Source organism: Hyperoodon ampullatus, assembly GCF_949752795.1.
Source record: "Hyperoodon ampullatus genome assembly, chromosome: 4".
Taxonomy (NCBI): domain Eukaryota; kingdom Metazoa; phylum Chordata; class Mammalia; order Artiodactyla; family Ziphiidae; genus Hyperoodon; species Hyperoodon ampullatus.
Genome location: NC_136917.1, coordinates 86,502,181 through 86,517,060, shown reverse-complemented (window position 1 = coordinate 86,517,060; position 14,880 = coordinate 86,502,181). Strand labels below are relative to the sequence as shown.

The following is a 14,880-nucleotide window of genomic DNA, read 5'->3' as shown; positions in this document are numbered from 1 at the left end:
CACTTGTACCTACCTGTTACCTTCCCACGAGTTACAATGGAGGAGTCTCTGCTCCTATAGACCCTCTCCCTGAGCTCTGGATCCCTTTTCATCTTCGTCTCATCTTCTCAAGAACTTCACCTTATCTTTGCTATAATTATCAGTTAATTACTTTCTTCTTGAACATTTTACAAGCAAACAATCATGCTTTTAGGTTTTTAGGGGTGAGAACAACACTTTTCTAGGCCCCAAATCCACCTGTAATCTCTTCCCTTTAGTAAAGAATTGGGTATCTCCATTTTCTCACCTTCAATTCCCTTTATTTTTTAATTTCTTTTTTTTAAATAAAAAATATATACAATCTATTTTAGTTATAAAGCATATTATACTGAACATTCATAAACCCACCACCTAAGCCAGGAACTAGAATATTACCACTGACTAGCATATACCTTGTTTTCTACACTTTTCCAATCCCCTTGGCCTGACCACAGAGCAAAGTACTATCTTGTTGATGCTGTTATCATTCCACTGCATTTTTCTTTTTTTAAATATTTATTTATTTATTCATTTTTTTTGGCTGTGTCGGGTCTTGGTTGCAGCACGCAGGATCTTTTGGGCTCTCTAGTTGTGGTGTGCAGGCTTAGCTGCCCTGTGGCATGTGGGATCCTAGTTCCCCGACCAGGGATTGAAATGGCGTCCCCTGCATTGCAAGGAGGATTCTTAACCACTGGACCACCAGGGAAGTCCTTCTATTGCTTTTTTTTTTTTTAATTTAAAAAAAATTTATTATTATTATTTTTTAAATTTTTGCCTGCGTTCGGTCTTCGTTGCTATGCACGCGGGCTTTCTCTAGTTGCAGCGAGCAGGGGCCACTCTTCATTGCAGTGCACGGGCTTCTCATTATGGTGGCTTCTCTTGTTGCGGAGCAGGGGCTTCAGGCGTGTGGGCCTCAACAGTTGTGGCACGCGGGCTTAGTAGTTGTGGCTCGCTGGCTCTAGAGCGCAGGCTTAGCAGTTGCAGCACACGGGCCCAGCTGCTCCACAGTTCGTGGGATCCTCCTGGACCAGGGATTGAACCCATGTCCCCTGCACTGGGAGGCGAATTCTTAACCACTGTGCCACCAGGGAAGCCCCACTTCCATCGTTTTTTGAAAGATGTTTTCACTATTTTTGCATACTTAAACAAGATATTTACTACTGCTTGTTTTTAAGCTTTATGAAATAGGTATCATACACATTTTCCCAGGAATGGTTGTTCTCACTCAACATTCTATCTTTAAGGTTCATCCATGTTTTTGCACATAGCTGTGCCTCATTCATTACCACTGCTGTGTAATACTCCATGTACGAATATGCCACTAATTTTTCTCTTATTAATTAATATTTGGGTAATATCCACCTCAACAAGCAGTGTGTAAGAATTGATTTATATCCTCCAAAACACCTGACATTGTCATATTTCTTAATATTTGCTAATCCGATGGGTGGGTAAAAGATGATACCTCCTTGTAATCTTAATGTACACTCCCCTGAATACTAATGATCTAAGTAAGCATCTTTTGATATTTTTATTCACCATTAATATTTCTTCTTCATTGAATTATCTGCTCAATGTTTTGATGATTTTGCAATCAGACTGTCAGTTTTTCTTACTGATGTCTAGGAGTTCTTTCTTGTTATTTTTTTTTTTTTGCGGTACGCGGGCTTCTCACTGTTGTGGCCTCTCCTGTTGAGGAGCACAGGCTCCAGACGTGCAGGCTCAGCAGCCATGGCTCACGGGCCCAGCTGCTCCGTGGCATGTGGGATCTTCCCAGACCGGGGCATGAACCCGCGTCCCCTGCATCGGCAGGCGGACTCTCAACCGCTGCACCACCAGGGAAGCCCTAGGAGTTCTTTATACATTCTGCACATTAAGACTTTATACTATAAATGTATTTTCCTAGTTTGGTTCTTTCCTTTTTGGTGTCTCTTCCTTTACATCTTCTTTTATTTTTCTGTCTTTTATTATTCTCCCATCCTGCCATGCTAATACTTCCCCCCACAATGGCTACAGAAATGGTGCAACTTGTCTTGCTCCTGATCTTAAGGGGAAATTTTTTTTAATGCTTCCTTATTGAAACGATTTCTATTTTTTTAGATAGTTTTTATGAGGGCAAGGAAATTCTGTTCTGATTTTAGTTTCTGAATTTTTATCATAAGGAGGCACTGAACATTACTAAGTGATTTTTTCCCCTTGCATCTATAGAATTTATCATATGAATTTTCTCCTGTATTTTGCTAATGATTTGGTGATGACATTACAGGTATTCAATGTGAAACTACTTTTGCATATCTGGAATAAACTCAGATTGGTAACTGAGTTTTATCTGTTAAAAAAAACACACAAATTCAGATTTCCAATAATTCTGTTTAAGATTTTGATGAGTATTTTAATGAATGAAATTGGTTTATAATTTTCTTCACAAACTCTTTTGGTATTAGGGTTATATTGGCCTTATTTGAATGACTTGGAGAAATAGTTCTTTTTCCATTCTCTCGAAGGGTAGTGTGATATGATCCTTGAAAGTTTAGTTTAAGAGAATTCAGCTCTAAAATCACCTGGATCAGTTGTTTTCTCCATGGGAAGATTTTAAACCACTGATTATGTATCTGTAATAGTTATCATATTATTTAGGTTTCCTATTTCTTCTTGAGTGAGTTTTGGTGAATTCTATTTTTCTAGGAATTTGTCAACTTCTAAGTTTTCAAATTTACTGGTATAAAGTTCATAGTACTCTTTTTTAAAAGTCTATACAAACTTTGTGTTTGCAGCTGTGTCCACTTTTGTATTTCAGTATTATTTATTTGTGTCATCTTTATTTTCCTGTTCACTAGCAAGTAGAATGTCTCTTTTTCTTAATCTTTTCAAAGTATCAGCTTCTGATTTCTTTGATTCTCTCTATCGTAACTGTTTTCTGATTTATTGATTTTTGTTCTTACCTTCCCTAATTCTAATTCTTATCTCCTTAGTTTCTTTGTTATTCTAATATTTCTTTTCTGTTTTTTAAGTTAAATGCATAGCTACTCCATTTTCAGCTTTTGTTCTTTTCTAACATAAGGATTTATAAAGATAAATTTCCCTTTAAATATCAATTTCATTGCAATTCCACAGATTTTGATTGGTGGTATTTCCATTATCATTGAGTTGGTGAGCATTTTAAACTTCTAGTATGATTTCTTCTTTGTCCTACTGCTTTTTAAAAAGGATGGATAATTTAAAATGCATGGAGGGTTTTATATACATATAAAGTATATTTATATATTAAGAATTTATATTTGTATTATTTCTAAATTAATTACACTATGGTCAGAGAAAATGGTCTCCAGGATATTGATTCTTTGAAATGTACTAACCTGTACTTTGCAGTCTAGTACATGTTCAGTTTTGTGTGTTTGTGTATGCCACAGCATGCAGTGTTCATTAAAGCATGCTTAAGTAAGTTGTTCAAATCTGCAATTAATTTTTTATATCCATGAATTATTGAGAAAGGTATTTAAAAATTTTCTAATATGACAGAAAATCTGTCAATATTCTCTAATTTGGTGAAATTTTGCTGTATATATTTTAAGTCTGTGCATTCAAGTTTAAAACTGCTACATTTTACTAGTAAATTGGACTTACTAGATAGTGACCTCCACTCTCCCCATTAATGCTTTTTCTGTCTTTAAGTTTAAATTGCTAATGTTAGTATAATTAGTCCATTTCTTTTAGTATTTCCCTGAAATATCATTTTCTGCCCTTTTACTTTCAATCTTTCTGTATATTAATGCTTTAAGTGTGTCTTTTGTAAACAGCATTTAACTTTAAAAAAATCCAACTGATTTGAAGCTTTTCTTTCACAAGCAGAGAGTAAGCAATTTACATTTATTACAGGACTTTTTCTTGCATCTCTATTTTTCTTCCCTTTTTTATGCTTTTTCTTCCTTCCCTTTTTTTTTTTTTTTTTACTGTTATTTGGATTGACTTTAACTGTTATTTTTCCATGTCTTAAATTCCTTTTTCCTTCTTCTACTGGTTTCCAATACATATACTCTGTATTTATTCTTGTAGTTGTTACCCTTGAAATTTTACCATACAAATTTAACTATGTCAACAGTTAACTTTCAGACCTCTCCCAAACTATACACTTCAACTCTGATCTTCCCCCATCAACTGAAATACTACTGCTGTCCAGCATTTTAGTTCTGTCCCCCCTCACCACTTGACTTCTATTTTTTTTTAAATCAAACTACCAGTTTTATTATTGTAGGATATCAATGCAATTAGCTGATGATTTTCAAATGTGTTTCTGTTTATACATATACCTGTACACCTACCTACAATTCAGGATACTTTCCTTAAACTTGTAAGTTAAATATCCAAGTGCCTCCTGCCATCTACAATGCATGCCTCACTGGCACTTAAAATTCCAAAAAGGAGTTCCTACTTCCCAGTCCTCTCCTCAGGCTTCCTCATCTCAGTCAACGACATTAACATCTACCCAATGCCCCAACCAAAAAACCTAGGCATAACTGACTGATTTCTCCCTTATCTCACACCCAATCCTTCCTAATACTTATAACTCAAAAATATTCTCAAACCTGTTCACCTTTTTAAATTCTCACTACCATCCCCTCACAGCCTAATCCACTCTCATCCTCTTTTTTACTTTAGTCCCTTTCCAATTCGATCTCCACAAAGCTGTTAGAGTGATCCTTTAAAAATGTGTGTCAAATCAGTTAATTCCCCACTTCAAATCTCACTGCTCTCTGAATAAATTCCAGATGCTACATGTCCTGCATAGTCTGGTTCCTGCCAACTTCATCTCATATTACTATTCTTTCCACTCATCTGCTTCAGCCCCACTACCATCTTACGTGCCAACTCTTTCCTTTTCAGTACCTCTGCTCTCATCTTTCTTTTTGCCTAGAAAGCTCTCCTTCAACTAACTGCTAATTCTCATCTTTTAGAGCTCAGCTCAAAAGTCAATTCCTAAGAAGTCCTCCCTGATCACTCTAATTAATGTAAGCCCGTCAGTCACTTTATCACATTAGTGTTTTATTCCCTTCACAGTAATTATCAGTTTGTAATTTATCATATTTGTATCTTGTTTATTACCTGCCTCTCCCACCATAATGTAAACTTCATGGGAGAATCTTATTTATCTTCTTCACTGATATAATCCCAGGATCCAGTACCATGCTTGGCACATACTATATGCTCAATAAATATTTGTTGCATGAATAGTTACTATCACAAATTACATATGAAAAAATGAATAAAACTTAGTAAACTAACTAATAGTGATTAGAGATGATCAAACATAAAGTTAGGAAGAGGAAAAACATGCCACCTCAACCTACCACTATCAAAACCAATTATGTTCTTACATTTCTTTCTTTACAAATTTTCTAATATGCTTTATTTCCAGAGTTTCTCACAGAAGTAATCCCAAACTGGAAATTTATACTTTTTGAGAAGTAAAAATTTTAATGTCCAAGTTGAAATAGGTTTTTCCTAAGAAAACATATTTACCAAAATAGGTCCCTTGAGAGACTAAATTAGAACCAACCAATTATCATAGAAAAAAAAATTAATTATCAAAGAAATACTCCCTCACAACAAAACACCAAGCTTAGAAGGTTTCACAAGCAAATACTAACAGTCTTTAAAGGAATAAATAGCTATTTAAACACCAAAAGATACACACACACACACACACACACACACACACACATATAAATATATATATATATATATGGCCTTTTAGCAAAGCGAGTATCAAACTTATCAAGAAAAAAATTTAAAAAAACACAAAACCCAACCAGAACACAGCTAGAGACAATTCATATTTACAGGTCTCAATATAAAAATCCTATGTAAAATATTAGCAAACAGAATCTAGCAGCTCATTAAAACAATAATAAACCATGGCTATGTGATCATGTTGGGTTAATTAAATAGAAGTAAGGGTAGCTGAATGTTAGGAAATCTAGTAACAGAATAATTGCTCATGATCATTAGGCCAAAAGTAAAAAATCTTTATATTATTTCCATTGGCTAACAAGACTTTAATAAAAAATTCAAGAAGATGTGGCACATATATACAATGGAATATTACTCAGCCATAAAAAGAAACGAAACTGAGCTATTTGTAATGAGGTGGATAGACCTAGAGTCTGTCATACAGAGTGAAGTAACTCAGAAAGAGAAAGACAAATACCGTATGCTAACACATATATATGGAATTTAAGAAAAAAAAAAAAGTCATGAAGAACCTAGGGGTAAAACAGGAATAAAGACACAGACCTACTTGAGAATGGACTTGAGGATATGGGGAGGGGGAAGGGTAAGCTGTGACAAAGCGAAAGAGAGGCATGGACATATATACAGTACCAAACGTAAGGTAGATAGATAGTGGGAAGCAGCCGCATAGCACAGGGAGATCAGCTCGGTGCTTTGTGACCGCCTGGAGGGGTGGGATAGGGAGGGTGGGAGGGAGGGAGACGCAAGAGGGAAGGGATGTGGGAACAGATGTATATGTATGACTGATTCACTTTGTTATAAAGCAGAAACTAATAAAAAAATAAAATAAATAAAAAAAACAAATTGGATTCTGAGGCTGGTGAAGCTACTGTTGACAAAAAAAAAAAAAAAATTCAATGAACATTCTTGCCAGAAACCTATAAAATACAAACAGGGTAAAATTTCCTTAGTGTGATTGGGATTGACATATATACACTAATATGTATAAAATAGATAACTAATGAGAACCTGCTGTATAGCATAGGGAACTCTACTCAATGCTCTGTGGTGACCTAAATGGGAAGAAAATCCAGAAAAAGAGGGGATATATGTGTACATATAGCTGATTCACTTTGCTGTACAGCAGAAACTAACACAACATTGTAAAGCAACGATACCCCAAATTAAAAAAAAATTTTTTTTTAATTTCCTTAGTGTGATTTAAGACAAAAAAAATTGTGTATGTGTGTGTGTATATGTATGAAATCAACCTAAAACCCAGAATCATTCTTACTAGGGAAATACTAGCGGAGCAAGGGCTGGTTAACTATGGCCCACAGGTTATTTCCAGCTTGCCACCTGGTTTTATAAATAAAATTTTGTTGGAAGACAGTTACACCCATTCATTTACATATTGTCTATGGCTACTTTTACACTGTAACAGTAGAACTGAGTACCTCCAACAGAGACTGACACACAAAGCTGGAAATATTTACTATTTGGCCCTTTGTAATATAAATTTGACAAGCCCTGCACTAGAGCATTCCCATTAAAGTTAGGAAAAGACAAAGATATATATCATCAACCACTAATTTCTGGAGATACAATCCAATGCAATTAGAGAGAAATATTAAAACTTCAACTTTTCTTACTGCCTGCATTTCCATGAAAAAATCACTGATTTCCCTCTGAGGGCTCCCATTCTCCCTTGCTATTATCTTCACTGAATAGCAATGGCAGCTCTGATTCACTCATACCTGACTTACCAAAATGATCTTTTAAATGTCCAAGGTTTCTTCAATAAAGCAAAATGGAAACACATACTGTATCTAAGACAAGACACTGTAATTACCATTATTTTCAATTTAATTGTTCTTTGGAAAATACCGAAAGCATAACAAAATTCAGCAGGATCTACTGGTCCTACATAGGGCTTGTAAATGCAATTAATAGCATATCCAACATCTGAATGTGATGTACAACACTCTTGTGCAGTATGCATAAAAATAACAAATCTTACTGTTAACATACCCTTCCTGAAGAGATAATTCTTGGTTTTCCTCTTCAGGACCACTGCTATCACTTTGTAGTTCAGGTTCATTCTCATCTTTTCCTGGCAGCGTCTCCCAGCTTTCATCACTTGAGGACTGATCTTTTTCCGTACCAGAAAATCGATGAGGCAAAGAGGCAGACCATTCTCCATCACTGCATTCTGAGCTGCAAATTTAGAACAGAAATATACTGTCATTACAAGTGCATTTATCATTTGGAGTGTTAACCAGGCATCATGGTAGACAGTGGAGTACTGATGCTCTACATGTTTCATCAGGTGCCAATTAAATTTTAACATATTTTAAAAATAAATACGGGGCTTCCCTGGTGGCGCAGTGGTTGAGAGTCCGCCTGCCGATGCAGGGGACACGGGTTTGTGCCCCAGTCCAGGAAGATCCCACATGCCGTGGAGTGGCTGGGCCCGTGAGCCATGGCCGCTGAGCCTGCGCGTCTGGAGCCTGTGCTCCGCAACAGGAGAGGCCACAACAGTAAGAGGCCCGTGTACCGCAAAAAAATAGAAAAATTAAAAAATAAATAAATAAATAAGTAAATACAGAGATAAATATTCAGCAGAATGTAACTTTTTCAAATGAATATAGCATATGGCAAGTTATGAAATTATCAATTTATTATTTTCTTCATTAAAGTAACTAATTCCATGGTGCTTAGACACAGGTTCTTTATATTTTAGACATACTTCTACACAAGTAATTTATTCGGTAATGCCAGATTAAATGCTATCTGGAATAAATAATAGAGTTATTACTCACCTGACTTACAACAACTTTCTAATTACATACTGACAACTGATATCATATCCTCTATGAATAAATTTTCACTATTACCATGTTTTAAAAGCTTACTTTTTTCTTCCTTTTACAAAAAACACTTTACAATGGAGAGAGATTCAATTCATAAAAAGCAGCACTGACAAATCTTTACTGAAGTCCTTTGGTAGGACTGTGAACACAAAATAAATTTCAACTCAAGAGAATATTTAGATAAGGAATGAAAAAGTGTGATAAAAGGGTTAATAAAAAAATCTCCAAAGAATTACTTTGAGATAGTATACGTATTTAACTTTGGTTAATTTGGTTACATTCAACAACTTGCAAAGCATCAGACATCTTATATTACCAGAAGCTAAAATATTACTTAACAGTGTTGAAAATAAATCTTAAATGCTTTTTCTAACCATATCAACCATTCTGGTCAAGAATTCTCTTAAAGATATTACCCTTTGTGCACTGACCTTTAAGAAACCCAGAAATAACAAAATTTAATTTACTTTTTTGAAAGGAAGTGATAATTGGTATTGTCTCCTTCTACAGGCAGATAAACCCAAGAGATCAAGATGCAATTAACAAAGAGCAGCATTAATCTGAGCTCCGAGAAGTTAGCAGAAGTAGAAAAAATAAAATCAACTTCCAATTTTCAGGGCCCAAACATCCTGGAGAAGAAACAGAACATAGCCCTGGCATAGCAAATAAAAGGTGTTCCTTCACTGGGTATGAGCCAAAACTGCTTATACTCTGTAAAATTTTCTGTGACCCAAAGAATAATCTAAGATCAAGTAAATCATTTCCAGACTTGTATCAGTGTCAAAATCTAAACACAGAAAATAGTTTTAAAGGAGCTTACTGAGCTAACTTTCCTTGACTATGAAGCTTCTCAAATTCACAGCTAAATTACCAACTCCAGTTTTGAAATGTTTTTAAGAAGTAGGGTTGGATTTCTAGATTAATTTCTGGCAATTTTTAACATCTACTTAAAAGCGAATTTCATTTTTTAAACATTTCTCTCAGAGATTGATCCTGTCCAGAAAGATAACATAGAAACTTCTGAACTTTTCTGAATTAATGAAATAACTGATGGAATATCTCCAAATTTCAATAGAAAAAGAATGTCTATGATAAACAGTCAACATATTTAAGAAGGTTATGTCAAGGACTGGCAAACTATAGCCTTTTAGCCAAATCTGGCCCTGTTGCCTGTTTTGTTTGTTTTATGGTATGTGAGCTAAAAATGTTTTTTTTTTCCCTATCTATATTAGATTTTGCCTCTTGGTTAGCAAAACCTAAAATATTTACTATCTGGCCCCTTAAGAAAGTTTGCAGACCCCTGGCCTACATCATTATTACTCATTACACATAACACTCACCTCGAAGTAGATAACTTTTAAATATATATCCCCAGCCCTGATCACCATACTAAGCTTTCATAACCACTAACTGCCCACCAAACATTTTTAGATTTTCAGCCTCCTTTTAAAAATTATAACAAAATTCACCTGCCATTTAAGTCCCTTTCTTGATTTTCTATCTAATGGTATTATGCTGCCCTTAAGCTGGAAACCACATATCTTTGACTCTTCACAAACTCCCCACATTTAAGTCCTTTTTTACTTTCCATTCTTTCTGTTCAATGGCTCTTATGTCCTAGCTCCTTTTTCTCCATTTCCCCTAAAAACCCTTGGTTCAAGTGCTTTTCTCCAAACCTAGATTGAGACAATCAATTATTAACTGGTGTCCCTAAACTTAATCCCAAATCCCTCAACTCACTTAAAGAACGCATTCTGAATATCCCTATCACTTCCATTTATATCAAACAGTACATTTATAACATTACTCCAAAAATTTTCAACAGTTCCTCTCTACTAAAGCTGCATTTCATAAACTTAAGCCATTTGCCTACAGTCCTCACAATTTTTGGCTACAGTTGTACATTAACACTGTGTCTTAAGGTACAGCAGTTGAGGACACAGGTTCTGGAGTCAGCTGGCCTGGATTTGAATGCACCAGTTATTAGCAGTGAAAAAGTTACTTAACCAATCTGTACCTTTATTGCCTCACCTATCAGGTAAATATAACAGTATCCACTATCTCATTGAGTTCATTTGAGGAATAAATGAGTTAATATATAGAAAACATTCTAACAGTGCTTAGTAAATAATGTCATCAGCAACTATTATCAAATCTTTTTTTTTAACAACAGTTTTTTTTTCACTCAAATACATTTTAGTTATCTCTTAAGCAATATCCATAAAGTTCCAAATTTGATGTGCTAGCTATATTTTTTTTGATTCACACTAATATAAATATATAATGATAAAAATTAAAAACACTTGTCTGTGCGCCACTTAATATATTTTACCCTCTTTAAAAAACACTGGCCTACCGAAAAAAAAAAGTTTGAACTTCGAATGGCACTTATGATTTACTACATCTGATCCCCGTTATGAGTACATCCTTACATCCAACTCTTTCCTTCCAATATGCTCTGTTCCAAATGCTGTCCCCCAAATACGAACTTTCATCACAACTATTCCTCCCACCACCAAGAATGTCTTCACAATCACTTCACCTTTTTTCCCATTTCAGGACCAGATCACTCTTTCAATACCTTCCTCTACAACACTGCTTCTTTTGTTTTTCAATTAATTCATGGACTAGCCTTCTTATTCGTTCAGTCTAAACCACTAAAGTGCAGCTGCTTCTTTAACACTGCATTTAAAGGTATTTTTCTAAGTGCAAAATCACAGTTCCTTTTCCCAGCAAAGCATCTAAGGAGGTCTGTCTGAATTGTGAAGTACCTGTAAGCTCTTGGAAGTTAACTAAGACTGTGCTATCAAACGACTTTACATAGACAACTTTCAGTGATATCAGTTTATTTAAAAAGGGCCAACGGGCCTCCCTGGTGGCGCAGTGGTTGAGAGTCCGCCTGCCGATGCAGGGGATACGGGTTCGTGCCCCGGTCTGGGAGGATCCCATATGCCGCGGAGCGGCTGGGCCCGTGAGCCATGGCCGCTGAGCCTGCGCATCCGGAGCCTGTGCTCCGCAACGGGAGAGGCCACAACAGTGAGAGGCCCGCGTACCGCAAAAAAAAAAAAAAAAAAAAAAAAAAAAAAAAGGGCCAACAATTAATCATCTTTAAAGTATGTTCCCCAGAAATTAATACACATTTGTGATATAAGTGATAGAAAGTAATATATCAATAATTTCTTATTAATATTTCATTCTGAACGTTATTATCTATAACAAATTTCAAACTTAATGTCTATTAATAATTTGTAGCTCTAAAAGTCCAAACTGGCTCAGAGGGCTAGTCAGAGGAAACTATGAATCGATGGCTAAGATTTTTTACTATGAAAAACAAAAAACCTACCACAGGCAATTTCTTTACTGAAGAAACAAAATACTACATTTAACACCAGGTGAAAGTTCCATCTACAACATATGATCGCCTTTTTCACCGTGGCAGTGGAACACCACAATGGCAAGAGCAAGCTTTGAAGTCTGATAAGAGTTTAGGTTAGGATCTGCTCAATACTTACTAGTACAAGCCTGGGCAATGAATGAAGTTCCCTGAGCTGACTTTTCCTCATCTGTAAAATGAGGATATTAATATTTACTTTTCAGGTCTACAGTACTGTTTAAATGAATACCACAGATAAAATGTTTTGCACAATTTTTGGAAAATGGTAAACATTTAATAAAGGTAGTTACTTCTTTCATTATATAAGCTGTTTGCTTAGAAATTTCATTTGGATTTCCTACCAGCACACCACCATTTTCCTCTTTTCTCTACCAAAGAAAATCTACTTGACATCCTCTGGTCTGTCTTACTGAATAGCAGTATCAGCCTCCTGGTCACCCAACAGCTTTATACAAGAGGTCAGCAAATTATGCCCTGGAGCAGAAGCCAAATCCGGCCACCTGTCTGTTATTTAGTGGACCGGAAGCTAAGGATGTTTTTCTCGTTTTAAAATGGTCATACAAGTATCCACATAATATCCTCAATGTTGCCCTTTAGTCCACAAAGCCTAAAATATTTACTATCTGGTCAACCTTTTAAAAAAAGTTTGCAGACCCCAAAGAAGATGCAGCAAAGAAGCATCGAACATAGGTCAATGGAAGAGAAACCATGGAGCAGAAAAGGGTGAGCAAACAGCTCAATGGTACCACGGAAGTCAAAGAAAATGGGTAGAGAAAAAAATCAATTGGCTATGGAAATTGGGAGGTCACTGTTAACATGGGAGAATATAGAAATAATACAGGGAGTTAGATTTTGAGGCATTTAATAATAGTGGAACGTGAAGGAACAGAAGCAGTGGATGTGGAACATTTATTCTGAAAATTCAGCAGTGGAAGAGAAAATATAAACAGGCAAGTAGTTAAAAGAGGGAGCAAGATCAATGAAGGCTGCCCCCAGGATTTAGAAAATTTAGAGAAGGAACCCAGGAGTAAAGGTAACAGATATGTAAGGTGTCAGATATGACTGCAGGCACAGAATGAGAAAAGTCAGCTCTCTTCATTGAAGAAGAAATTTAAAACAGGAACCAATACCAACATATTCTAACATGTTAGTATGTTAATATGTATTCTGATGGAGGAGAGGAAAACAAGAAAGTTCACATTTGATTATTTCAGTATCTCCAGGGAAGCAGAGACAAAGTTATCCACTAAGAATGACAGGAATATAAGGAACTAAAAGCAAAAAGAGAAAAGATTTTAAAGTAACTTTTCAAGGAGAACAAGCAACAGAACAACCAGGACACAAAATGGTCATGGACTAGCGAGGACACATTTGTTCTTCATTATAAAAGCGTATGAGTTAAACATTTAAAATTTTTCAAAGTAAAAACTAAAATACCACTGTGACTTTTATATGGTCTTTCATTAGTACTGTCTCCCATTAACATTTAGAGCTATATGCAAGAGCAAAAAACTATAACTTGAACTCAAGTATTACACTCTTTACAGATCCAACTGTGAATTGAAAAACCTTTTTCACGTAAATAAGATTATATGTGGTTTCTAGACAAAACATTTTATGTACAAATCTAGGTAGAAATAAGATACAGAAGTAAAACCAGCCGAAAGCAACCTCTTATTCCCTAAGTCCCCCAAGGAATTGGTTTGTCTTCTTTGATATTTATCACATCCACAAAAACTCAACTATATAGGAGCTAGGGAAGAGTGAAATTTTAGATAATTTTCTTATCTGACCAGCTGTGGATCAAAAACACTTTTTGAATTTTATTGAAAATACTCTGGAAGGAAATTATATTAAAACATATTATATAATTCTCTGCATTTTCCAAAATAGTATACTAAACATAATCTAACAGTTTGGGACTTTTTACTAGTACTAACACCGAACTATGTTGTAATAAAATAATACAAATGGAAGCTGTTCAAATCTATGTCTACTTAATTTTGTAAATAAGGCCCAAATGGTTTGTTTTTTTTGGCTGTGCCACGCAGGTTGTGGGACCTTAGTTCCCTGACCAGGGATCGGACCTGAGCCCTTGGCAGTACCATGGGAATTCCAGGGAAGTCCCTGGTTTTTCTTTTTCTTTATTTTTTTTGCGGTATGCGGGCCTCTCACTGTTGTGGCCTCTCTCGTTGCAGAGCACAGGCTCCGGACACGCAGGCTCAGCGGCCATGGCTCACGGGCCCAGCCGCTCCGCGGCATGTGGGATCTTCCCAGACTGGGGCACGAACCCATGTCCCCTGCATCGGCAGGCAGACTCTCAACCACTGCGCCACCGGGAAAGCCCCTGGTTTTTCTTTTTGAATTGTGCCTGCCTTTTACAACTTTCTGATCTTTTCCCCTAATATCAAAATATTGTAATCTATGACTCCCTAGCATGCCTGAGGAAAAGTTATTTATCCCCAATTTACTCCTTTTAAACTTCTATGAACTTGGAAACAGATATAAAGTTTTCCTAAAATATTAGAGCATGTGCTTAAAGATCTTTGTTTTGGCTGTTCATAGATGTTTTACTTGTTGGGAAATAGTGAGATCAGAAGAGCTTTCTTCATGGCTTTCTGCAAACATACAGGAGAGGAAAGGAGCTTAATTTAGCCTCATGATAATTATCTGTATATTCTGTCTTCCTCATAAGGCTGGTGAACACCAAGGCAACAGAAATCATTATTATTTGTATTTACGGAGTACCTGAAACAAAATGTGACCCCTGGGAGGATTTCAATAAATCCTTTTTAAGTATATCAAATCGTAATCAACTAAATAACCAATATTCCTTTTATTCTCCCAAATTCATCACCAACAACAAAA

At 35.8% G+C, this 14,880-nt stretch overlaps 1 protein-coding gene across 2 annotated transcripts in view; it reads right to left on the bottom strand.

Annotated features, from left to right (window-relative positions):
* The window catches only part of PJA2 (praja ring finger ubiquitin ligase 2), a gene marked incomplete at both ends in the record, with an annotated part of 52,037 nt that overhangs the window by 27,728 nt on the left and 9,429 nt on the right, over nt 1-14,880 (bottom strand). The window contains one exon of one of the 2 annotated variants that reach the window (XM_079702358.1): nt 7,777-7,962. The exons of the other annotated variant lie outside the window; for it this stretch is intronic. Coding sequence (XP_079558484.1) covers nt 7,777-7,962 — 186 coding nt within the window. The remainder of the gene's footprint in view (nt 1-7,776; nt 7,963-14,880) is intronic. 2 annotated transcript variants of the gene reach the window in all.